Genomic DNA, 27902 nt, shown 5'->3' with positions numbered 1-27902 from the left:
GGCCTCATTAGGCCCACTGGCAGAGCCTGACCCAGGTGAAAGGAGTTGGCCTCATTAGGCCCACTGGCAGAGCCTGACCCAGGTGAAAGGAGTTGGCCTCATTAGGCCCACTGGCAGAGCCTGACCCAGGTGAAAGGAGTTGGCCTCATTAGGCCCACTGGCAGAGCCTGACAAGGTGAAAGGAGTTGGCCTCATTAGGCCCACTGGCAGAGCCTGACCCAGGTGAAAGGAGTTGGCCTCATTAGGCCCACTGGCAGAGCCTGACCAGGTGAAAGGAGTTGGCCTCATTAGGCCCACTGGCAGAGCCTGACCAGGTGAAAGGAGTTGGCCTCATTAGGCCCACTGGCAGAGCCTGACCAGAGCCTTTTGTGGTGGTTCTGGAGAACTGGCGCATTTATAGTTAGATAGAAGTTGACCAAAGTGCTTTCCATTAAAAAATCATCAAACATCAAAGAACTCAAAATTAGAGACCACAGAAAATACATTTAAAACAAAATTGAATCTTGCTTGACTCCAAATTTAAAGTCTACAACTCTGCTTTAGATTTGAATTCTGACTCCATAGTCCCGTCTCAATTACTACTGCTCTGCCACTCCAGAACCATGCTGAGGCCTTCTAACAGAACACAGAAAAAGACTGTATACCAGGAACAGAGAAAGGACTGAAAAAGATGGAACAATTTAAGAATTTTATTTAATGTTTTATTCCTTCATCATTTACAAACTTTTGAACATTCCAAATAAAGATTTCCTGGACGCAATGTTGCTTACTAGTTTTTTTTTTCCTTCTTTTTTCTTAGATCAAACCAAAGTGTATCCACATATATACTTAGCAGAGCTTTTAAGTACGTGAGAGTTCAAAACTTTAAATATAGGCACTGGAATAGCTTAAAAGGACAAACGTTTTGAGACGAGAACGCATGTTCAAAGGCTTCCTCCGCAAACTAGTGGGAGTTGCATTTCAGATAATAAGCACAAATCCACATAATAAAAAAAAAGAAACAGTCCTGTATATTATGAAGAGCAAAAATACAACTTAAGCCGTCACAGGCTTCTGGGAGCGTAGCGGCAGCCCTGTGTAGCTAATGCTATACGCTGAGCTTTCAGACCACAGGAATGGTGCTATTTCTGGAAAGATCTGTCCCTCAATTGAAAGAACTGAAAGGCAGCACTCTCTCTCTCTCTCTCTCTCTCTCTCTCTCTCTCTCTCTCTCTCTCTCTCTCTATCTATCTATCTCCCCTTTTCACTGAGGGTCCAGGGTGTCCGTGGGTAGCAGGACCGTGTCCCATTTACCAGCGGGGCTCCTCTGTGACATCGTGGCCTGCACCACGGGCCAGGCGGAGGGCGTGGCGGCCTGCTGGTTGTAGAGGATGTCCTGTGTGCCGCTGCCGAACGGCGGCAGTCGGAAGGCGGCGCAGTACATGCAGTACAGGTTGAGCGCCACCGCGGCCAGGAGGGGGAACAGCGTCAGGCCCGAGCCCAGCCCGCGCCAAGAGCTGCACGTGTGGAGGCTGAACCAGTACACAAACCTGAACATAAAGAAATAAGACCAAACGTTAGATTTTGTTTTATTTGTATTTATTTCAAGGACCCCCAAAAACTCTGTACAAATGAAACCAAATGGACCCTTAGAGACCTTGTAAGGGGCCATTTGGAACCCCCTACACTTTGTTTTGTTGTTGAGTGGTGCAACCGGGGATGGGAGTTGCACCGTGCAGTTCACACAGGTGTGATTTTTACTTGAGAGAGCTACTTTCAAAATGACCAGTTCAACAAGATCTACCCACCGAAAACAATATTACGGTATACCAGTGCTGGACATAGTTTAAAAGAAATGTACCATAGGGGGCTTTGGAATAGCAGCACTGTAAAGAAAAGTACCATAGGGGGCTTTGGAATAGCAGCACTGTAAAGAAAAGTACCATAGGGGGCTTTGGAATAGCAGCACTGTAAAGAAATGTACCATAGGGGGCTTTGGAATAGCAGCACTGTAAAGAAAAGTACCATAGGGGGCTTTGGAATAGCAGCGCTGTCGTCACTTATTAGACAAAACTTACTTGGAATGAGAAATAGAGGGGGGGGGGGAATGGAATTGGTAGAGTTTTTTGTATATAACTTTATAATGCTACTGACGTTTGTGCGCAACACTTGCATTTTTTAGCTGACAGGTACTTTTTGATGTCAATCAATCAAGTCACCTTAAAAAAGTCACCTTTTTTCAAAAAGAAAATGTTTTTTTCCTTTCTTTTTTTTTTACTTTATCCAGATTTCGAAAATTGCTCTAATCTGGTGTTCAGGTGATGATATTCACACTACATGCACAATTTTATTACAATTTTCTTCTTTTATTTATAATGGACTTCGGTGGCAACGAGGGCCAAAACTGGTATCCATCTGTGGCCCTGGATGAGTTAATTCAAGGGGCAGATGCCAAAAATATATATCTTTTAATTTAAATTATACATTTTCAGGGGCATGCCATGTGGTCCTTTGTGATCTACTGGTAGATTTGGGCACTGTTTTATGGGTAGTTTCAACCAAGCAGTCTGATTGGTCACAGACATGTCCCCTAGTGTGCTGTTAATGCCCATAAAGTACAGATAAATTACAAGCCAAGGAGCTAGTAAGTGATCTCCCTTGTTATCTCCTGTGTTTTAGTCTTATGCGTTACTATGGAAGCTGTTGCATAAATTCTTACACTTGGTTGTGCGGCCTTGTACCCACCCACCACATACACATAGTTTGTATAACGCAGCATAGGATGTTTGCTATGACAAGCGCACAGCGGCACTCTCTCTCCCCCGGCCTCGTCGCGTTGTATCTCACCTTCAGGGACAAACTAGCCATTGGGCCAGTGGGGCCGTGGCCCAGGGGCCCTTGGCTTTCAGGGGCCCTTCGGGGAAATTGGACCGTGAGGTACTAGGTTTGACTCCCCCGAAAAGGGCTCCTGGGACCCTCCATTGGCTGTTGATTTTGTTAAATTTAGGTTAAAAACACAGAAAAACACGAAAATGTCGCTATGGGGGCCCTGCAAATATTACCGGACCCAGTGGGCCCTCGTGGGGGGTTAACCCATTCTGAACGGGAACCCATTTTGGTGTTAGCAACATGTTATGCTTTAGCTATTGAAAAACAGAAGATCTACAAGCTCATAGCGCGCCACCGAGTGGCGCGCTACAAGCTTGTAGGTCTGCTATTTTTGAAAAATCGATTCACGACTGACATTTTTTTAGAATCTGATCTCAGGTCAGAATGGGTTCATCAGACCACGTGTGTGTCCAGTGGAAAACCTCGTATGAATCTGATCTCAGGTCAGAATGGGTTATAATCCGTCCCTGGACTCACCTCCCCAGGACGAACATGGCGGCCAGCACGGGGACCAGCCTCAGCTTGTCCGCCTGGTCGTCGGGCAGCAGCGCGGCCAGGACCACCAGGTTGAGCACGTACAGGACGAACAGCTCCAGGGACGCGGTGACAAACAGCCGGTGGAGGGCCCACCGCCTCGGGAGCGGCTCCACCACCGGATCCAGAGAAGTGCTGCAGAACTGGCACACGGTGCCCGCCAGCATCGCTGAAATATGGGGGGAGAGGAGGAAGAAGAGAGGGAAGCAATATAAGTCAGTGGTTCTCAAATCTCAACCTTTTCATGGATCGTGGGGGGGGGGCGGGGTCACCTGAACATCTAGAAAGTGCGGTCCACCCATCGACCGCCGCGTTAAGTGGTCAGATAAGGTGGGCCGCATCACGCGTGCATTTTCAGAGCATGTTTATCTTAATGATAATTTGATCGATTGTGTTCTGCAGCTTAGATATTTGGAACCAACAGCAACATAGTATGCGTTAAGTTATTATTTACTGGTGGTATCACATTTTTCAAGGTTGCAAAGAATAACCGGTCTTTTGCCTGATAATTATTTGGGGGCCCACACACACACACACACACACACACGCACACACACACACACACACACACACACACACACACACGCACACACACACACACACACACACACACACACACACACACACACGCACGCACACACACACACACACACGCACACACACACACACACACACACACACACACACACACACACACACACACACGCACGCACGCACGCACACACACACACACACGCACACACACGCACACACACACACACACACACACACACACACACACACACACACACACACACACACACGCACACACGCACACACACACACACACACACACACACACACACACACACACGCATATTTGCTATTCCTGGTGAGCAACACAGTCGCAAGACAGAGTATAAATCAGCGTCCGGGTGTGCAGACTGCAGACCGAGACACATCTTTAGAAAGTCAACATTTTAACCCATTCTGACCTGAGATCAGATTCATACGAGGTATCCACTGGACACCCACTGGTCTGATGAACCCATTCTGACCCGAGATCGGATTCTAGAAATGTCAGTCGCTCTTTGATTTTTCAAAAATAGCAGACCTACAAGCTCATAGCGCGCCACTCGGTGGCGCGATATGAGCTTGTAGATCTGCTATTTTTCAATAGATAAAGCATAACATGATGCCGACACCAAAATGGGTGCCCGATCAGAATGGGTTAAACCACCCAGGAATGTGGTTCAAATGTGATTGGCAGAGATTACGTTCCACCGGATCCAGGGAAGCTAGTGCAAGAACTGGCACACTGCGCCGCGCCAGCATGGACTGGGAGGACAAACGGACGGGAAGAAGAGGGGGCAATAAATCACGTTAGCGTCTTGAAACGACGTAGCGTTTCCACAAACAGCTCCAACTTTCAGAGTCCCAGCTATACTTGATCCTGTCTGACGGCATACTTCGTTTGTTAATGTCCCAATTTGCATAAAAACTGCCGGTGATAATAGCACAAATATAGCCTGCTGATGCATGTTGCCGGGTTTTATTTGTTTGTCTAATGTAGCTACACCTTCAGATGAAATGTTTAAGTGTGTTTTTTTTATTCATACTCACGTGGTATAGTGAATATTTAGAGTGACTAATAATGACTATGAATAAAAAGAAAAAGAGAGGATGAAACACCTCTGCACACAAATTTCTAAAATAATAATAGTTTAACATAAAAAAGTACATTCTATTTGGCTTTTTATTAAAAGACTTGAGAGGAATGGGATGGGTAATTATGCTTATGGTATATAGTTTATATAGTATAGTATAGAGGAATGGGATGGGTAATTATTCTTATGGTATATAGTTTATATAGTATAGTATAGAGGAATGGGATGGGTAATTATTCTTATGGTATATAGTTTTAGTAGAGGAATGGGATGGGTAATTATTCTTATGGTATATAGTTTATATAGTATAGTATAGAGGAATGGGATGGGTAATTATTCTTATGGTGTATAGTTTATAGAGGAATGGGATGGGTAATTATTCTTATGGTATATAGTTTATAGAGGAATGGGATGGGTAATTATTCTTATGGTATATAGTTTATAGAGGAATGGGATGGGTAATTATTCTTATGGTATATAGTTTATAGGGTAATTATTCTTATGGTATATAGTTTTTGTTTTGTGGATCTGCAGCTGATCAGTGCTGTTTCTGCTTTGCCGGTTTGTTTTCGGGTTTCTGCTGGGGAGCAGCTTCTGACTGGGGAATCCATAAGAACCAGAACTTTCTGACTGGGGAATCCATAAGAACCAGCTTCTGACTGGGGAATCCATAAGAACAGCTTCTGACTGGGGAACCCATAAGAACCAGCTTCTGACTGGGGAATCCATAAGAACCAGCTTCTGACTGGGGAATCCATAAGAACCAGCTTCTGACTGGGGAATCCATAAGAACCAGCTTCTGACTGGGGAATCCATAAGAACAGCTTCTGACTGGGGAATCCATAAGAACCAGCTTCTGACTGGGGAATCCATAAGAACCAGGGCAAATACAATGCAATGAGTTTCTTCCTTCTTGAAGGGTTAGTGAGAGGGCTTGGGGAGCGGAGTGCATTTTGGTAACTGGGGCTGCTATGCCCTGCCATTGTTGAGTTTGCACAGCTGGTGGAAAAAGTACAAGTGTCAATATTATTAATACTGCAATATAGAAACACTCACAGTAAAGGAGTAACAGTCCGGTTCTCAAAATTGACTTGGGTAAAAGTGCAAAGGTAAATATACTTGAAGTACCAAAAGTAAAATGACTCGTTACACAGAACGTCCCGTTTCACACTTTTACATCCTTTGAAAATAGCAGATCTACAAGCTCACCATGCTCACAATGTGTTGCAATGAGTACAAGTGAGCAAAAGTAAAAAATTTGCCTCTGAGATGTAGTGGAGTAGAAAAATGGAAAAAAACTGTAGTAAAAAGAAATCACACCGGCCCAGGCCGTAGCGTAACGGTCTGGGCACCGGACTGGTAATCCAGTCGCAGTGTGCCGCGGGTTCGACTCCCGGACCCGACACGGCCTTTACTGCATGTCTTCCCCCCATCTCTCTCCCGTTTCCTGTCAGCCTACTGTCTGTCCCTTAAAAAATCAATAAAAGGCGTAAGCCGCAAAAAAATATCTTAAAAAAAATAAAAAATAAAAGAAATCACACCGGTGTGAACTGAGCGGTGCGTGCGTAAGGCAACAGTTGTTGACTTATGCAGGAAGATTGTAAAGACCCCTCCTTACTACTCACTAGGGGTTCATAGGTCATGCACGGACACACACACTGACACACACACAAAGTCAGTGTTGGGACCGCAAAAGAAAATAAAGGCGCTTAAGTACAGTAATTGAGTAAATGTACTTAGATACTTTACACACCACTGACTTTCCAGGCATGGTTCTTAAACATGCCCGTGCCGTAGGCTTTGCTTTTGATGTTTTGTGACTCTCCTCGCCCTATCCTTATGGTTTACCCTATCCTTATGGTTACAGGTTAGTAACCCCTATCCTTATGGTTACAGGTTAGTCCCTATCCTTATGGTTACAGGTTAGTTATCCTTATGGTTACCCTATCCTTATGGTTAGTCGGGAAGATGATTAAAATACTCAATGAGGACATAACCCAGCGACGCGACAGCGCCAGCCTCCGTCTCATTGTAGTTTCCATTTAAAGCTCCAGATCAAAGGAAGGACATGATGGTCGTCTGGAGAAGGGCCGGGCCGGGCCGGGCCGGGCCGGGCCGGGCCGGTGCAACTCTCTCTCCGTGCTGTCTTGAGGTCTTGAGAGTATACGCAATTAAAGTGGAGACGAGACATTCAAACATTCCACGACATGGAGGCTAGACAAACCTGAAATCTCCTGTTAATCTTTATCCCGGGTTTTTAATATGAAGGGAAGGAATGGAGGAAGTGAGGTACACAGTATACGGACCTTCTACGTAAAGAAAACGGAAAACGGATTTATATATAATCTAAATATTCATAATACTGAAAGTCTGAAACTCTGATTATACAGAACATGCTAGTTTTGTTACAGTATATAGTTAAGTTATAGCATCCTTGCATTAACAGTTTCCGTGCTTTGAATGGATTACTCCAGGTTAATGTCGCTGCCATATCGGACATACGCAATTTAGTTTTATGTGTTTAATCCGCCGTAATGTAAACAAAAAAAAGAAAATTCTTCTTCGCCGCGGAGAAAGAGAGTAGGCGCATCTGTTGTGATAAAAAAAACGGAAATCGTCACATGCTGTGGGCTGCTAGGGCTTCTGGGAAATTGAGGCCAATGGAAATGCATGGGGTGCAACGCCTCATTGAGACCAGTCTTGTGTGCGTCTTCCGGGTGCACCAAGATGGTGGATGATACACTCGGATCATAACAAACCACGGGAGCTTTTTTTGCTGGATTTTCGCGGATTAAAAGCCCAAATAATTCAGCGTATGCTCTAAAGGTAATACAACAATCTCGGCAGTGAAGGGGGGGTTGATTAAAATGCGGGTTAATCGTTTTCCGCAGTCAAACTGTTAAGCTCCACATTATACCTTTGGATCGAGTCAACTTTTAGTACAACTACTTTAATTTAGTACAACTACTCTAAACTACTCTACGTGACCAATTCATTGGTTACTTATTATTCCATTGAGATAATCTCCTCAATAATGATTGATTCATACGTGGCTGCATCTGGTGCAGCGCACACAGCCGATCTCCAAGCTCATAACGTGTTGTGCATAAGGCAGCGCACACAGCCGATCTCCAAGCTCATAACGTGTTGTGCATAAGGCAGCGCACACAGCCGATCTCCAAGCTCATAACGTGTTGTGCATAAGGCAGCGCACACAGCCGATCTCCAAGCTCATAACGTGTTGTGTATAATAATAATAATAATAATAATAATAATAATAACGTGTTGTGTATAATAATAATAATAATAATAATAATAATAATAATAATAACGTGTTGTGTATAATAATAATAATAATAATAATAACGTGTTGTGTCTAAGGCTTTGTTCGGATGATTTCTTTGTCGAATCCGACCTTTAGTTATTTGTACGTGATTAGATTTCTTTAGTAAGACATCGTCGTCGATCTGTATATGGGTTGCCCATTGCAGTGCGATGCGTATAGCTTGTAGATCTGCTATTTTCTGGCGAGCATCACCGATGTAAGCTACAAATCGGGGGCTTCAGTGTCCAAGCGTCCGGGACGAGACGCATCTTCCTTTAGGAATGACGTTTGAATGACATTTCCCAAACCACCGTGGGAATGTTAACTCTCTTGCCCTGTGTTTAACCCATTCTGAACGGGAACCCATTTTGGTGTTGGCATCATGCTATGCTTTAGCTATTGAAAAATAGCAGACCTACAAGCTCGTAGCGCGCCACCGAGTGGCGCGCTACGAGCTTGTAGGTCTGCTATTTTTGAAAAATCGATTCACGACTGACATTTTTTTAGAATCTGATTTCAGGTCAGAATGGGTTAATCAGACCAGTGTGTGTGTCCAGTGGAAAACCTCGTATGAATCTGATCTCAGGTCAGAATGGGTTCATCAGACCACGTGTGTGTCCAGTGGAAAACCTCGTATGAATCTGATCTCAGGTCAGAATGGGTTTATCAGACCAGTGTGTGTGTGTCCAGTGGAAAACCTCGTATGAATCTGATCTCAGGTCAGAATGGGTTAATAAGAGTTGATCTTACCCATCAGGACGGGCAGCGCCGCCACCACGCAGCAGCACAGGGCGAAGAGCAGGCGGCTGGCCAGGTCGGGGCAGTGCGGCGGCCGGAGGGGAACGTGGTAATAGAGTGCATAGAGGATCCCCGCCGAGCAGAGGAGCGAGGCCAGGCCGGAGCACAGGGCCGGAACGCGCCCGCCGCCGCCGCCGCCACCGCCGCAACACCGACGACAGCAGCGGCGTGGCGGCGGCCGCTGGCTCTCCGCGGCCTCCACCGTGGCGTCCTCTTCACAACAAGTCCCCCCCGCCCCCTCGTGGTGCGTGACGCCCCCCGGGCCCCACGCCGTCAGCTCCACGCCGCCGGCTATCAGCGGGCGGCCCTCGTCGGTGGACTTGGACTTGGGGCTCCATCTGGCCGTGGCGTCCATGCCGTTGGGAATGACGGGAATGTCGGGGGCCGGGGGGCGAGGGGTGAGGCTGCGGTCCGGAGTGCGGCTGCTGCTGCTGCCGATGCGGTTTTCCGCCGCGCCGTCCAAGCCGGACGGGATCGCGGCGGGAGGAGTTCCGGCGCCCGGCGCTCCCCGGTCGCCCTCCTCCCCCCCCCCGTCGGATCCCGGCTCCTCTGTGGGGGCGGGGCTGACGCTGGGCTGGTTCTGCTGTGGAGGGCCCGGCTCACAGCCTGCAAAGCACACACAACCAGAACCATTATATACTGCTGTGGAGGGCCCGGCTCACAGCCTGCACAGCACACACAACCAGAACCATTATATACTGCTGTGGAGGGCCCGGCTCACAGCCTGCAAAGCACACACAACCAGAACCATTATATACTGCTGTGGAGGGCCCGGCTCACAGCCTGCAAAGCACACACAACCAGAACCATTATATACTGCTGTGGAGGGCCCGGCTCACAGCCTGCAAAGCACACACAACCAGAACCATTATATACTGCTGTGGAGGGCCCGGCTCACAGCCTGCAAAGCACACACAACCAGAACCATTATATACTGCTGTGGAGGGCCCGGCTCACAGCCTGCAAAGCACACACAACCAGAACAATTATATACTGCTGTGGAGGGCCCGGCTCACAGCCTGCACAGCACACACAACCAGAACCATTATATACTGCTGTGGAGGGCCCGGCTCACAGCCTGCAAAGCACACACAACCAGAACAATTATATACTGCTGTGGAGGGCCCGGCTCATTATTTTAGTAATCGAGAAGCGTGCTTTTTAATTTATATTGTTTCTCATGACGAAGCGACCACTAAATCCGACTTTGTCGCACAACATTATCAACACAACAACACAACACAACACAACACAACACAACAACAACAACAACAACAACACAACAACACAACATTATCATGCAACAAGAGGGACAGTTACCAATCCACTAACTCTCCAACATGTTGCACGGTGATACATTGTGAGCTTGTAGATTAGGCTAATTTCACTAGTTTAAAAAAAGGTTCTTCGCCTATAATGATATGCCCAAAATAGGAATTGATTATTAATCGAACGGTTGCACTTATTCAAAGCATCCACCTTCCTGCATTCCTACGTTCTCTCATCTGTTCATGGAACTATTAGGCCATTTAACCACACATAAACCCTTCATTGACCGGAGTCCCCCAGGGGTCTATACTAACTAGGCCCCCCTCCTTTTCCCTTCTCTGCACACCAAGTAGACCATCTTCAAACTTCTGGCTTCTAGATCTGTTATTTTTGCTGAATGTTCGCCTGCAGATTAGAGACAGGACTTTGGGTTGGTGTGGTTAAAGTCACTACAAACACCCTCTGATTTCCACGTCTCTCTGTGTTTTCCAGGAGGGTTTTTGGGACGTTTTGAATTAGAGATGGAAGGATAATTTCCACAGGCTGCACCGTCTGAGGACTGGCTGACTCATACACGGTGGTGGAAAGTAACTCAATACATTTACTCAAGTAGGCCTCCTGTACTTAAGTAATACTTACTTTGTTCAGTATTTACTATTTTAAATACTTCTACCCCATCTTAGATGAAAATATTGTACTGTTACTCCACTACAATTATCTTTGAAACATTAGTTAGTTACTTTGCAGATTTTGATTATAATTACCATACTTACTGGCTATTTTCAAAGATTTTCAATTTTCATACATAAAAGTGAAATGGGGACATTACAGTACTTTTACTTTTGGTATAATTTTACTCAAGAAGTACATTTTGAATACCAGACTTTCACTTGAACACTGAGGGCTCCATTTTCGTCACCGCTAAACCCCTTATCCCTAAACTCTTTTTTACTATTTTGAAAACATTTTTGAATAGTTCAACCAGCCAATCTACATTGATATGAGCTTGTAGACTGGCCATTTTAACTATTCAAAAATGTTTTGCAAAATAGTAAAAAGAAAAAGGCAAAGAAGTTTATGGATAAGGGGTTTAGGGTTTAGGGATAAGGGTTTTAGGGTTTAGGGATAAGGGTTTTAGGGTTTAGGGATAAGGGGTTTAGCGGTGACGAAAATGGAGCCCTGAGTGTTTCTACATCGCAGTATTTCTTCACTCCCTCACTCACTCACTCACTCACTCACTCACTCACTCACTCACTCACTCACTCACTACCTCACTACCTCACTCACTCACTCACTCACTCACTCACTCACTCACTCACTCACTCACTCACTCACTCACTCACTCACTCACTCCCTCCCTCCCTCCCTCCCTCCCTCCCTCCCTCCATCCCTCCCTCCCACCCTCCCTCCCTCCCTCCCTCCATCCCTCCCTCATTCACTCCCTGCTCTGTTTGATGAACTGACTTCTCCTCCTGCATAATGGATGAGAGTGGTCTGGTATTCTAAACATGCAGCTGGTCATTCTGCTAATGCTAGGTTTCATGTGGTTAAGAAGAACCGTTTGAAAGCCATTTCTACTCTCTAGCGTTTTAGATCGTTCCAGCTGCTTCTTCTCAACTCTAACTTATGTGTGCAGTCATGTTACTGTATATTTACTGTACATTTTAGATCGTTCCAGCTGCTTCTTCTCAACTCTAACTTATGTGTGCAGTCATGTTACTGTATATTTACTGTACATTTTAGATCGTTCCAGCTGCTTCTTCTCAACTCTAACTTATGTGTGCAGTCATGTTACTGTATATTTACTGTACATTTTAGATCGTTCCAGCTGCTTCTTCTCAACTCTAACTTATATGTGCAGTCATGTTACTGTATATTCATGTCCAGATTTGGAGTGTATTTATGTTATTGTCATGTGATCTTTGGGTCTACGCTGTTTTTGCTAAAAGCACTGAAGCACTAAATTAATCAACTTGAACCGTATTCACTGTAAAGGTAATTAAACGTTGGAACAACAATGTGGAGCCGGTACGATATATTATATATCGGTTTGAACGATATATCGTCATTTGACTTTTTCAAAGATTTTCATAAATGTGATGGATTGTGAGTAGAGCTGTTTTTTTTTGTAATTTTCTACTTTTGTAAAACTTTAATCAAATCAAAAAAAATTCAGATATATTAGAATTGATTTAGTTAACCCATTTTGGGCGGGAACCCCTTTTGGTGTTTTAAACATTATGTTATAATTTAGCTATTGAAAAATAGCAGATCTACAAGCTCATAGCGTGCCACCAAGTGGCGCGCTACGAGCTTGTAGGTCTGCTATTTTTGAAAAATCGTAAGAATGCAGCACTTTTGCGGCATTTTTTTTTAAATTTTTGTGGTCAGGCCAACAAAAATATCAGTCAAAACATCAGTTAGAACTGGGGATCGGCATCGGACCCAAACATCCGGCATCGGGGCGGGCCCTGCAACGACGTAAACAACAGCGGCTGTCCTCCTGTTAACTCATTTAGGCCTGAAAAAAGGCCTATATATCACTCAATATTTCATGTCAAGGACCCCCAAAAAATGATCTGTAATCGGCCTCTGAGACCCCCATCTGAAAATATGTTGTTCCAGGGACCTCCCCAGAAGCCCTGGGGAGGTCCTCTGGGGAGGCCCTGGGGAGGCCCTGGGGAGGTCCTCTGGGGAGGCCCTGGGGAGGTCCTCTGAAAGAATATATTCCAAATTCGAGGCACATTTTCACGACTTTTCCAAAAACAAATAGCAGACCTACAAGCTCGTAGTGCGTGGCGCGCTATGAGCTTGTAGATCTGCTATTTTCCAATAGCTAAATCCCACCACAACGTTTAAAACACCAAAAGGGGGTCCCCTATAACCCAAAATGGGTTTTAACTCACTCCTGTGCAGGTTGGTCGTCCCTGCTGCTGCTGCTGCGTGATGGTGGTGGTGGTGGAGCTCCACCGGCGGCGCCGGGGCGGCGTGGGCGTCCAGGGAATGCTGGGAGCCGCCCGTGGCGGGGGAGTGCGACGGCGGGGAGGAGGGCGAGCGCAGCTCCTCCACGGAGGACTCGGGGCTGTCGGACACCGGCGCCAGGGAGATCTGCGTGTCCAGGTCCAGGAAGGGCGAGAAGGACAGGCGCGCCGGGTCGATGTCCTGCAGCTGGTTGATGATGTCGCTGATGGACTCCTTGACGCTGTCCATCTCCTTCCCGTCCTGCGGAGGAGGAGGAGGAGGGCTAGCGTGTCCCGCGGAGCTCATGGTCACGCCCACACACGCGCGCGCACGTACACACCTGAGGGGAGAAGATACATGGTACAATGTCTGTGAGGTATACTGTGTACAAAGAAGCTCTACCGCACACCTGAGGGGAGAAGATACATGGTACAATGTCTGTGAGGTATACTGTGTACAAAGAAGCTCTACCGCACACCTGAGGGGAGAAGATACATGGTACAATGTCTGTGAGGTATACTGTGTACAAAGAAGCTATACCGCACACCTGAGGGGAGAAGATACATGGTACAATGTCTGTGAGGTATACTGTGTACAAAGAAGCTATACCGCACACCTGAGGGGAGAAGATACATGGTACAATGTCTGTGAGGTATACTGTGTACAAAGAAGCTATACCACACACCTGAGGGGAGAAGATACATGGTACAATGTCTGTGAGGTATACTGTGTACAAAGAAGCTATACCGCACACCTGAGGGGAGAAGATACATGGTACAATGTCTGTGAGGTATACTGTGTACAAAGAAGCTATACCGCACACCTGAGGGGAGAAGATACATGGTACAATGTCTGTGAGGTATACTGTGTACAAAGAAGCTATACCGCACACCTGAGGGGAGAAGATACATGGTACAATGTCTGTGAGGTATACTGTGTACAAAGAAGCTATACCGCACACCTGAGGGGAGAAGATACATGGTACAATGTCTGTGAGGTATACTGTGTACAAAGAAGCTATACCGCACACCTGAGGGGAGAAGATACATGGTACAATGTCTGTGAGGTATACTGTGTACAAAGAAGCTATACCGCACACCTGAGGGGAGAAGATACATGGTACAATGTCTGTGAGGTATACTGTGTACAAAGAAGCTATACCGCACACCTGAGGGGAGAAGATACATGGTACAATGTTCTGTGAGGTATACTGTGTACAAAGAAGCTATACCGCATACCTGAGGGGAGAAGATACATGGTACAATGTTCTGTGAGGTATACTGTGTACAAAGAAGCTATACCGCACACCTGAGGGGAGAAGATACATGGTACAATGTCTGTGAGGTATACTGTGCACAAAGAAGCTATACGCACACCTGAGGGGAGAAGATACATGGTACAATGTCTGTGAGGTATACTGTGTACAAAGAAGCTATACCGCACACCTGAGGGGAGAAGATACATGGTACAATGTCTGTGAGGTATACTGTGTACAAAGAAGCTATACCGCATACCTGAGGGGAGAAGATACATGGTACAATGTCTGTGAGGTATACTGTGTACAAAGAAGCTATACCGCACACCTGAGGGGAGAAGATACATGGTACAATGTCTGTGAGGTATACTGTGTACAAAGAAGCTATACCGCACACCTGAGGGGAGAAGATACATGGTACAATGTCTGTGAGGTATACTGTGTACAAAGAAGCTATACCGCACACCTGAGGGGAGAAGATACATGGTACAATGTCTGTGAGGTATACTGTGTACAAAGAAGCTATACCGCACACCTGAGGGGAGAAGATACATGGTACAATGTCTGTGAGGTATACTGTGTACAAAGAAGCTATACCGCACACCTGAGGGGAGAAGATACATGGTACAATGTCTGTGAGGTATACTGTGTACAAAGAAGCTATACCGCACACCTGAGGGGAGAAGATACATGGTACAATGTCTGTGAGGTATACTGTGTACAAAGAAGCTATACCGCACACCTGAGGGGAGAAGATACATGGTACAATGTTCTGTGAGGTATACTGTGTACAAAGAAGCTATACCGCATACCTGAGGGGAGAAGATACATGGTACAATGTTCTGTGAGGTATACTGTGTACAAAGAAGCTATACCGCACACCTGAGGGGAGAAGATACATGGTACAATGTCTGTGAGGTATACTGTGCACAAAGAAGCTATACGCACACCTGAGGGGAGAAGATACATGGTACAATGTCTGTGAGGTATACTGTGTACAAAGAAGCTATACCGCACACCTGAGGGGAGAAGATACATGGTACAATGTCTGTGAGGTATACTGTGTACAAAGAAGCTATACCGCATACCTGAGGGGAGAAGATACATGGTACAATGTCTGTGAGGTATACTGTGTACAAAGAAGCTATACCGCACACCTGAGGGGAGAAGATACATGGTACAATGTTCTGTGAGGTATACTGTGTACAAAGAAGCTATACCGCACACCTGAGGGGAGAAGATACATGGTACAATGTTCTGTGAGGTATACTGTGTACAAAGAAGCTATACCGCACACCTGAGGGGAGAAGATACATGGTACAATGTCTGTGAGGTATACTGTGTACAAAGAAGCTATACCGCATACCTGAGGGGAGAAGATACATGGTACAATGTTCTGTGAGGTATACTGTGTACAAAGAAGCTATACCGCACACCTGAGGGGAGAAGATACATGGTACAATGTCTGTGAGGTATACTGTGCACAAAGAAGCTCTACGCACACCTGAGGGGAGAAGATACATGGTACAATGTCTGTGAGGTATACTGTGTACAAAGAAGCTATACCGCACACCTGAGGGGAGAAGATACATGGTACAATGTCTGTGAGGTATACTGTGTACAAAGAAGCTATACCACACACCTGAGGGGAGAAGATACATGGTACAATGTCTGTGAGGTATACTGTGCACAAAGAAGCTATAATACGCACACCTGAGGGGAGAAGATACATGGTACAATGTCTGTGAGGTATACTGTGCACAAAGAAGCTATACCGCACACCTGAGGGGAGAAGATACATGGTACAATGTCTGTGAGGTATACTGTGTACAAAGAAGCTATACCGCACACCTGAGGGGAGAAGATACATGGTACAATGTTCTGTGAGGTATACTGTGTACAAAGAAGCTCTACGCACACCTGAGGGGAGAAGACACATGGTACAATGTCTGTGAGGTATACTGTGTACAAAGAAGCTATACCGCACACCTGAGGGGAGAAGATACATGGTACAATGTCTGTGAGGTATACTGTGTACAAAGAAGCTATACCACACACCTGAGGGGAGAAGATACATGGTACAATGTCTGTGAGGTATACTGTGTACAAAGAAGCTATACCGCACACCTGAGGGGAGAAGATACATGGTACAATGTCTGTGAGGTATACTGTGTACAAAGAAGCTATACCGCACACCTGAGGGGAGAAGATACATGGTACAATGTCTGTGAGGTATACTGTGCACAAAGAAGCTATACCGCACACCTAACCAAAGACCTTGTGGCGGTGCCGGCACATGGGAGAAAACTGTAGAGGAAATCTTGAAAAAACAAGAGGGTGGCCGGCTGGCCGCACACACCAATAGCCAGAGTGCCGATATGTTATTAGGACAGCATATGTTATTATGCATATGTTATTAGGACAGCAGGTAAGACACAAATGAATCCAAGGTTTATGTTATTAGGACAGCAGGTAAGACACAAATGAATCCAAGGTTTATGTTATTAGGACAGCAGGTAAGACACAAATGAATCCAAGGTTTATGTTATTAGGACAGCAGGTAAGACACAAATGAATCCAAGGTTTATGTTATTAGGACAGCAGGTAAGACACAAATGAATCCAAGGTTTATGTTATTAGGACAGCAGGTAAGACACAAATGAATCCAAGGTTTATGTTATTAGGACAGCAGGTAAGACACAAATGAATCCAAGGTTTATGTTATTAGGACAGCAGGTAAGACACAAATGAATCCAAGGTTTATGTTATTAGGACAGCAGGTAAGACACAAATGAATCCAAGGTTTATGTTATTAGGACAGCAGGTAAGACACAAATGAATCCAAGGTTTATGTTATTAGGACAGCAGGTAAGACACAAATGAATCCAAGGTTTATGTTATTAGGACAGCAGGTAAGACACAAATGAATCCAAGGTTTATGTTATTAGGACAGCAGGTAAGACACAAATGAATCCAAGGTTTATGTTATTAGGACAGCAGGTAAGACACAAATGAATCCAAGGTTTATGTTATTAGGACAGCAGGTAAGACACAAATGAATCCAAGGTTTATGTTATTAGGACAGCAGGTAAGACACAAATGAATCCAAGGTTTATGTTATTAGGACAGCAGGTAAGACACAAATGAATCCAAGGTTTCGGCGGGCTAAGCCTTCATCGGGGAATGATGAAGGCGTAACCGCCGAAATATTGGCACTCTATAGACTATAGCTCACCCTCTTGTTTTTTTCAAGATTTCCTCTACAATGTCTGTGAAGACCAAATAACCAGGCCAGTAGTATGAGGGAAGTATGTCTTTACTTTACAATATACATAACACAGCATAGAATTGAATCGTTCCTTGTAGAGAAATTGAAATATGAAAGATGCTGTATAAGTGACACAGAGTTGGTGTCGAAGTGTCCTTGGGCAAGACACTGAACCCCCTAATTGCTCCTGATGTGCTAGTTGGTGCCTTGCATGGTTTCCGCTGCCATCTGTGTATGAATGTGTGTGTGAATGGGTGAATGTAATGCACAATCTCTGTAAAGCGCCTTGGATAAAGGCGCTATATAAATGCACCATTTACCATATTTTATTGTTAAAAAGGTTAAGCTCCTGGCTTTGGGTGTTTTATGCGCTATAGGGGGCTAGTTTTTAACCCATTCTGAACGGGCACCCATTTTGGTGTCAGCGTCATGTTATGCTTTATCTATTGAAAAATAGCAGATCTACAAGCTCATATCGCGCCACCGAGTGGCGTGATACGAGCTTGTAGGTCTGCCATTTTTGAAAAATCTAAGAACGACTGACATTTTTTAGAATCTGATCTCGGGTCAGAATGGGTTCATCAGACCAGTGTGTGTCCAGTGGAAAACCTCGTATGAATCTGATCTCAGGTCAGAATGGGTTAAGAGAGTGGCTAGCATCTCCCTTTAGGGAATATAGGGTGAGAAAGAAGCGCTTGCTCCTCTACGTGGAAAGGAGCCAGCTATCCACACTTTTCCTGGGCTGTGCCTGTGTGTGCTCCAGTTCCTGTCGATTTGATCCAATGAAAGCCAATGAAACTGGTCAGATGACCAATGATATCCAATGAAATAAATCAACAGGAACTGGAGCACACACACACACAGGCCAGAAAGAGTGTGGATACAGAGTGGTGGTTTGAGCATCTGGTACGGCCGGGCGCTTCCTGGGCGTCTCCTTAGGGACGTCCTCGGGGGCAGACCATAAGGACCAGATTTAGGGAGGTCCTCGGGGGCAGACCATAAGGACCAGATGGGGGTCCTCGGGGGCAGACCATAAGGACCAGATGGAGGTCCTCGGGGGCAGACCATAAGGACCAGATTTAGGGAGGTCCTCGGGGGCAGACCATAAGGACCAGATGGGGGGGATTATTATATCACTACGCTGGCCTTGGAACGCCTCGGGATCCCCCAGGATGAAGTGGCTAATGTGGCCCGGGGAAGGGGAAGTCTGGAACTATGTGGCCCGGGGAAGGGGAAGTCTGGAACTATGTGGCCCGGGGAAGGGGAAGTCTGGAACTATGTGGCCCGGGGAAGGGGAAGTCTGGAACTATGTGGCCCGGGGAAGGGGAAGTCTGGAACTAATGTGGCCCGGGGAAGGGGAAGTCTGGAACTAATGTGGCCCGGGGAAGGGGAAGTCTGGAACTAATGTGGCCCGGGGAAGGGGAAGTCTGGAACTAATGTGGCCCGGGGAAGGGGAAGTCTGGAACTATGTGGCCCGGGGAAGGGGAAGTCTGGAACTAATGTGGCCCGGGGAAGGGGAAGTATGGAACTATGTGGCCCGGGGAAGGGGAAGTCTGGAACTAATGTGGCCCGGGGAAGGGGAAGTCTGGAACTCTCATGCTGGAAGATGAAGTTAACCCATTAACCCATTCTGGGCGGGCACCCATTTTGGTGTTGGCATCATGTCATGCTTTAGCTATTGAAAAATAGCAGATCTACAAGCTCATAGAGGCTCACGAGCTTGTAGGTCTGCTATTTTTTTTTTTATCGAAGAACGACTGACATTTTTAGAATCTGATCTCAGGTCAGAATGGGTTAATCAGACCAGTGTGTGTCCAGTGGAAACCTCGTATGAATCTGATCTCAGGTCAGAACGGGTTAAAACTGGGAAAGCATCCGTCTCATAATTTTTGAAAATTGTGTGTTTTTTTTTTTTTTATAATTCAAATTTGTTTTTGTTTTTCAAAAATCGTACAAGATCTAGGTTCAGTACAAAGCAGCATCATCAACATTACAAACCTTACAAATAGCCAGTCCAAGAAACATAACGGTTAAAATAAAAATAAATGTCTCTTTCATTTTGCTTTCCCCGTTCACCCTGCCCAACATGTATTCATGTTATTTTGATCATTCCATTCTTTAAGCCCAGGTGTTCTAGGGACCTTCCAATGACGCAACAGTATTCTGGCAGCGGTAACAAGTCCAACCTTTATAACAGTGAAATATTGTTTAGACATGCCAGGGACAGCAGTTCTGTCCCCTAAATATTAGGGGACAGCAGTTCTGTCCCCTAATTATTAGGGGACAGCAGTTCTGTCCCCTAATTATTAGGGGACAGCAGTTCTGTCCCCTAATTATTAGGGGACAGCAGTTCTGTCCCCTAAATATTAGGGGACAGCAGTTCTGTCCCCTAATTATTAGGGGACAGCAGTTCTGTCCCCTAAATAGACAGAGCCGAAAATTGTGTTTTGAATAATTTGGATTTTGACACAAATATTCACTTCTGGGGGTCTCCCTGGCACATAACAATACTGCATATCAATTTAGAAGGCATTTGTAGAATCGCTAATGGGTTAAGCTCTAAATTGTGAAAGCAATCATTGCTATAGTATTTGTTCTGTAACAGCTCTATATTTTGTGCTACTGTTCCATTGTATTGTGTTTGGTCATGTTTGTTTCATCGCTTCCAAATTTACGTTTTTATCCTATCCTATCTCTTCTGTTCTGATTGGATGAAATTGGTATACCACATGAAAATGTATTTTCTGAAGAGCTGGAGAATATATATAGCTATTTAACACACATATAAAAAATAAATCACTTACAGCACCTTAAAAGTTATAGAAGAGAACCACGTGAGGGAGAATAGCAAAGAATATAATTTCCTGTGCCCATCACAATAAGCCTTATTCATCACTGACTTAGATTTAGAAAACTAGAATTTGAAATCAGTACAATGAAGTAAAACACCACAAAACTCAATGAGCCCATATATAATGGAGCTTTCACGTTTCAATATCTCTACAATCCAGCCCAAACCTGCAACACTTTGTTATAGGTCACGAGAATGGATTTAACACAGTCAGCAAGTGGACTGTGGTAATGTTAAACAGAGTTGGATTATATTTTAAAACCCGTTGGACATGTTTGATAGATTATATTGTTATTAGTAGCCTACTTTTTTCTTTTCTTACTGTTATGACTATTTTTATTATTATTATTATTTACTACTTTCTTGTTGCTATTTCTTATTGCTCAGCTGCAATGTTGAGGAGCCAACTTGTATTATGGGAAGTAGACCTATGTAGAATAGATTATTAAGTAGACCTATGTAGAATAGATTATTAAGTAGACCTATGTAGACTAGATTATTAAGTAGACCTATGTAGAATAGATTATTAAGTAGACCTATGTAGAATAGATTATTAAGTAGACCTATGTAGACTAGATTATTAAGTAGACCTATGTAGAATAGATTATTAAGTAGACCTATGTAGAATAGATTATTAAGTAGACCTATGTAGACTAGATTATTAAGTAGACCTATGTAGAATAGATTATTAAGTAGACCTATGTAGACTAGATTATTAAGTAGACCTATGTAGAATAGATTATTAAGTAGACCTATGTAGACTAGATTATTAAGTAGACCTATGTAGAATAGATTATTAAGTAGACCTATGTAGACTAGATTATTAAGTAGACCTATGTAGAATAGATTATTAAGTAGACCTATGTAGACTAGATTATTAAGTAGACCTATGTAGAATAGATTATTAAGTAGACCTATGTAGACTAGATTATTAAGTAGACCTATGTAGAATAGATTATTAAGTAGACCTATGTAGACTAGATTATTAAGTAGACCTATGTAGACTAGATTATTAAGTAGACCTATGTAGAATAGATTATTAAGTAGACCTATGTAGAATAGATTATTAAGTAGACCTATGTAGACTAGATTATTAAGTAGACCTATGTAGACTAGATTATTAAGTAGACCTATGTAGACTAGATTATTAAGTAGACCTATGTAGAATAGATTATTAAGTAGACCTATGTAGACTAGATTATTAAGTAGACCTATGTAGACTAGATTATTAAGTAGACCTATGTAGACTAGATTATTAAGTAGACCTATGTAGAATAGATTATTAAGTAGACCTATGTAGACTAGATTATTAAGTAGACCTATGTAGAATAGATTATTAAGTAGACCTATGTAGACTAGATTATTAAGTAGACCTATGTAGACTAGATTATTAAGTAGACCTATGTAGACTAGATTATTAAGTAGACCTATGTAGACTAGATTATTAAGTAGACCTATGTAGAATAGATTATTAAGTAGACCTATGTAGACTAGATTATTAAGTAGACCTATGTAGACTAGATTATTAAGTAGACCTATGTAGACTAGATTATTAAGTAGACCTATGTAGACTAGATTATTAAGTAGACCTATGTAGACTAGATTATTAAGTAGACCTATGTAGACTAGATTATTAAGTAGACCTATGTAGACTAGATTATTAAGTAGACCTATGTAGACTAGATTATTAAGTAGACCTATGTAGAATAGATTATTAAGTAGACCTATGTAGACTATGTAGAATAGATTATTAAGTAGACCTATGTAGAATAGATTATTAAGTAGACCTATGTAGAATAGATTATTAAGTAGACCTATGTAGACTAGATTATTAAGTAGACCTATGTAGACTAGATTATTAAGTAGACCTATGTAGAATAGATTATTAAGTAGACCTATGTAGACTAGATTATTAAGTAGACCTATGTAGAATAGATTATTAAGTAGACCTATGTAGAATAGATTATTAAGTAGACCTATGTAGACTAGATTATTAAGTAGACCTATGTAGAATAGATTATTAAGTAGACCTATGTAGAATAGATTATTAAGTAGACCTATGTAGAATAGATTATTAAGTAGACCTATGTAGACTAGATTATTAAGTAGACCTATGTAGAATAGATTATTAAGTAGACCTATGTAGACTAGATTATTAAGTAGACCTATGTAGACTAGATTATTAAGTAGACCTATGTAGAATAGATTATTAAGTAGACCTATGTAGAATAGATTATTAAGTAGACCTATGTAGACTAGATTATTAAGTAGACCTATGTAGACTAGATTATTAAGTAGACCTATGTAGACTAGATTATTAAGTAGACCTATGTAGACTATATTATTAAGTAGACCTATGTAGAATAGATTATTAAGTAGACCTATGTAGACTAGATTATTAAGTAGACCTATGTAGACTAGATTATTAAGTAGACCTATGTAGAATAGATTATTAAGTAGACCTATGTAGACTAGATTATTAAGTAGACCTATGTAGACTAGATTATTAAGTAGACCTATGTAGACTAGATTATTAAGTAGACCTATGTAGAATAGATTATTAAGTAGACCTATGTAGACTAGATTATTAAGTAGACCTATGTAGACTAGATTATTAAGTAGACCTATGTAGAATAGATTATTAAGTAGACCTATGTAGACTAGATTATTAAGTAGACCTATGTAGACTAGATTATTAAGTAGACCTATGTAGACTAGATTATTAAGTAGACCTATGTAGACTAGATTATTAAGTAGACCTATGTAGAATAGATTATTAAGTAGACCTATGTAGACTAGATTATTAAGTAGACCTATGTAGAATAGATTATTAAGTAGACCTATGTAGAATAGATTATTAAGTAGACCTATGTAGACTAGATTATTAAGTAGACCTATGTAGAATAGATTATTAAGTAGACCTATGTAGACTAGATTATTAAGTAGACCTATGTAGACTAGATTATTAAGTAGACCTATGTAGAATAGATTATTAAGTAGACCTATGTAGACTAGATTATTAAGTAGACCTATGTAGAATAGATTATTAAGTAGACCTATGTAGAATAGATTATTAAGTAGACCTATGTAGACTAGATTATTAAGTAGACCTATGTAGACTAGATTATTAAGTAGACCTATGTAGAATAGATTATTAAGTAGACCTATGTAGACTAGATTATTAAGTAGACCTATGTAGACTAGATTATTAAGTAGACCTATGTAGAATAGATTATTAAGTAGACCTATGTAGACTAGATTATTAAGTAGACCTATGTAGAATAGATTATTAAGTAGACCTATGTAGAATAGATTATTAAGTAGACCTATGTAGAATAGATTATTAAGTAGACCTATGTAGACTAGATTATTAAGTAGACCTATGTAGAATAGATTATTAAGTAGACCTATGTAGACTAGATTATTAAGTAGACCTATGTAGAATAGATTATTAAGTAGACCTATGTAGAATAGATTATTAAGTAGACCTATGTAGACTAGATTATTAAGTAGACCTATGTAGACTAGATTATTAAGTAGACCTATGTAGACTAGATTATTAAGTAGACCTATGTAGAATAGATTATTAAGTAGACCTATGTAGAATAGATTATTAAGTAGACCTATGTAGAATAGATTATTAAGTAGACCTATGTAGAATAGATTATTAAGTAGACCTATGTAGAATAGATTATTAAGTAGACCTATGTAGAATAGATTATTAAGTAGACCTATGTAGACTAGATTATTAAGTAGACCTATGTAGAATAGATTATTAAGTAGACCTATGTAGACTAGATTATTAAGTAGACCTATGTAGAATAGATTATTAAGTAGACCTATGTAGAATAGATTATTAAGTAGACCTATGTAGAATAGATTATTAAGTAGACCTATGTAGACTAGATTATTAAGTAGACCTATGTAGAATAGATTATTAAGTAGACCTATGTAGAATAGATTATTAAGTAGACCTATGTAGACTAGATTATTAAGTAGACCTATGTAGAATAGATTATTAAGTAGACCTATGTAGAATAGATTATTAAGTAGACCTATGCCTGGAAATCTTGAATCTTGATTCCCAAAAAGGTTTCCGAACAATTGGGGAAATAATTACTGTTTAAAAATGCATGACAACAGGAACATTTCACGATTATATTACATTATGAACTATATAGGCGTATTTGTAAACCAACAGGTAGATATAGACATCCATGAAAAGTATGTCACAAAGGTTGCCTTGGATCAAGACCATGCATCTATCTAGGGTGGCTATTTGATCGATTTTACATACGATTTTGCATATACGAAAGTAAGTCATATATAGGCCTACATATATAGGCCTACATATATAGGTCTACATATATAGGCCTACATATATAGGTCTACATATATAGGCCTACAAATAGTCTTGATCCAAGGCTAATGTTTTGCCCAAACTTAAAATGAGTGAAACGTTTTAAATGATCGTCTTAAAACGTTTTAAATGTAGACTATACACCCGAGTTCTTAAACGTATATAGCGCCCCAAAAATCAGTCAAAAATAACAGGAATACAGGGATATATACTTTTAAGTTTTAACCACGTTGAGTTTTATTTGCATTTCAAAGAGTCTGGCCCTCCCTCCCTCCCTCCTCCCACTCCTCCATGTGCCAGACTTGGATCTCTTAAACATCTGGGGATTGAATTTGCAGCAAAAAGCAAGCCTTTCTGGTGCAGCCATGAAGGGGCCTGATGATCTGAGGAGCCACATGCACGCCGAAGTCTCTAAACCAAACACACACGTCACAGATCCAAACAAAACATCCACTTCATAGCATGTATAGTCTTTCAATTAGAGAGACCATTAGGTAAAGTAAAACGGAGACCAATCTGCGCTGATCCAGCGTGGATGGAGAACAAAAATAAATGACGAATTTGTGCTCCGTAGTCCGACGGTTTCGCGCACACGAAAATACGCTGATCAACAAGCCCACGACGCGTCGCTAGACGCGCGCGCGGTGAGCTTGTAGATCGGCTATTTTCGGCAGTCGCGCCGCGGTCCAACATGCGTCTGCTCTGTCTGGTCGGCGCGTTAAGAAAACCCCCGCTCTGCCGTGGCTTTTAAAGCAAGCTTTAATTATCTTTGTTTAGAGAAACAGAGTTTGAGATGATTTCAATGACCAAATAGCCTACAACACAGCACGGACTCTTAATATAACAATATCCCAATTGTGGAAGGAAATGGTTTTATGCAAAGCAAGCTGCAGATATATCGCTGACTGTAGCCATTCAAAGGTCAGAAATCAACAGTTAATTATTGTCAGACTGCGGATGGCGATAAAGTACCTTTAGAGAATAAACACAGCCGCATGGAACATATATACACCATATCCTCTCAGTTAGAAAAAGATAAAGATATTTATTGGAATAATTACAACTTACTTCGTAGCCTGTCCGTTGCAGAGGGAGTTAAAACACTAGTCCAGTTGGGTCGCTGTTCAGGCTGTCCCTCCCCCTCTGTTCCCTTTTTGTCTCCCTCCACTATCCTCAACTTCTGAATCAAATTTCAACACGGACAAAATACTACGCCTCCGCCCACACACACACACACACACACACACACACACACACACACACCACTGACTGGGGTACCATGTCAAACTACACCATATGGAGCAAATCAATCCACGCACGCACGCACGCGCGCGCGCAAACACACACGCACACACGTTGCCATGTCTGCTTATTAAGCGACGTTGTGCTTTATTCTTCCCTGTAAAGTTGCTTGTAAATAGTTGCCGTTTTTCCTTTTCTTTTATGATAACAGTCACAGTACACTTTATTTGAGTTTTAAACAGCACCACGCTGAGGAAGGCCTACGGGCTGATAAACCTAGAATAAACAAAGAATCCTAAAATGGATAAAAAGTGAGTGCTGACATGTTCCTTTCTATAGGCTATACTGTAGTGGCAGCCTATACTGTACTACTATAGACTATTCCTATCAGCACGTGTCCCAGGGCCGTCCCCCTATTCTTATTGTGAACTACTCCACTGGTTCCCAAACCTTTTCATGTCAAGGACCCCCAAATTGACACGAATTAGCCCACGGACCCCTATTTGAAAGGACATGCCATGCAGGGACCCCCATTTGAAAGGACATGCCATGCAGGGACCCCCATTTGAAAGGACATGCCATGCAGGGACCTCCATTTGAAAGGACATGCCATGCAGGGACCCCCATTTGAAAGGACATGCCATGCAGGGACCTCCATTTGAAAGGACATGCCATGCAGGGACCTCCATAACCTCTCTAAAGGACATGCCATGCAGGGACCCCCCCCCCCCCCCCCAGGGACCCACCATAAGAGAAGATTCTGACGGCTCTAGCAGTGATTCTCCACCCGTTTACTTTCAAGGAGTCGGACCCCCCAGTTTGAGATGCATTAGGCTACGGACCCCCATTTAATGGCATTTATATCTCTGGGGACCCCATTTATATAGTCAAATCAATGTTATTTTAACTCTGAGAGTGTAGAAATGTACACTCTCAGAGTTACAGACCCATAATGGTCCAATTGGTTCCAAACTATCATTTAGCTGGGGACCCCCTGGAACTCCTTCAGGTAGCCTACCCCTGGGGGTCCCCGGACCCCACAACTACTCTACAAATAAACATGTAATGTAATAAAAATAATTAAGAAAATGTACACACACAAAAGCACAAACAATAACAGAATACAAATATGTCTCATTTCTACAGTGTAGGCCTAGTTGATTAAACAATAACAGAATACAAATATGTCTCATTTCTACAGTGTAGGCCTAGTTGATTAAATAGGCCTATGTCTAATTTCTACAGTGTAGGCCTAGTTGATTAAATATGTCTCATTTCTACAGTGTAGGCCTAGTTGATTAAATATGTCTAATTTCTACAGTGTAGGCCTAGTTGATTAAACAATAACAGAATACAAATATGTCTAATTTCTACAGTGTAGGCCTAGTTGATTAAACAATAACAGAATACAAATATGTCTAATTTCTACAGTGTAGGCCTAGTTGATTAAACAATAACAGAATACAAATATGTCTCATTTCTACAGTGATTAAACCAGTGGTGCCAAAATGTGTATGTCAAGTAC

The 27902-nt window shown here is 42.6% G+C and overlaps 1 protein-coding gene across 1 annotated transcript; it reads right to left on the bottom strand.

Moving 5' to 3' along the window:
* Nucleotides 1-674: 674 nt before the first annotated feature.
* On the bottom strand, nt 675-26287 carry LOC310860333 (uncharacterized protein). Its single transcript, XM_083767191.1, has 5 exons — nt 26204-26287; nt 13347-13741; nt 9124-9777; nt 3346-3571; nt 675-1529 (listed from the first exon to the last, which is right to left on the bottom strand). The coding sequence occupies exons 2-5, from the start codon at nt 13705-13707 to the stop codon at nt 1244-1246; spliced, it is 1527 nt and encodes a 508-aa protein (XP_083623317.1). The 5' UTR covers nt 13708-13741; nt 26204-26287; the 3' UTR covers nt 675-1243.
* Nucleotides 26288-27902: the final 1615 nt, after the last annotated feature.

Source organism: Protomyctophum parallelum (assembly GCF_964188405.1).
Source record: "Protomyctophum parallelum genome assembly, chromosome: 6".
NCBI lineage: Eukaryota > Metazoa > Chordata > Actinopteri > Myctophiformes > Myctophidae > Protomyctophum > Protomyctophum parallelum.
Note: the sequence above shows the minus strand (reverse complement) of the source record. Positions and strands in the feature narration are given on the sequence as shown.

What these genes read in the sequence shown, in the direction of transcription:
- LOC310860333 (XM_083767191.1), bottom strand. Translation starts at nt 13,707, where the DNA reads ATGAGCTCCGCGGGACACGCTAGCCCTCCTCCTCCTCCTCCGCAGGAC. An exon ending in GACGACCAACCTGCACAGGA is followed by an intron (nt 9,778 to 13,346) that starts GTGAGTTAAAAC and finishes TGTGCTTTGCAG; the next exon opens with GCTGTGAGCCGGGCCCTCCA. An exon ending in GGCGCTGCCCGTCCTGATGG is followed by an intron (nt 3,572 to 9,123) that starts GTAAGATCAACT and finishes CCCATATTTCAG; the next exon opens with CGATGCTGGCGGGCACCGTG.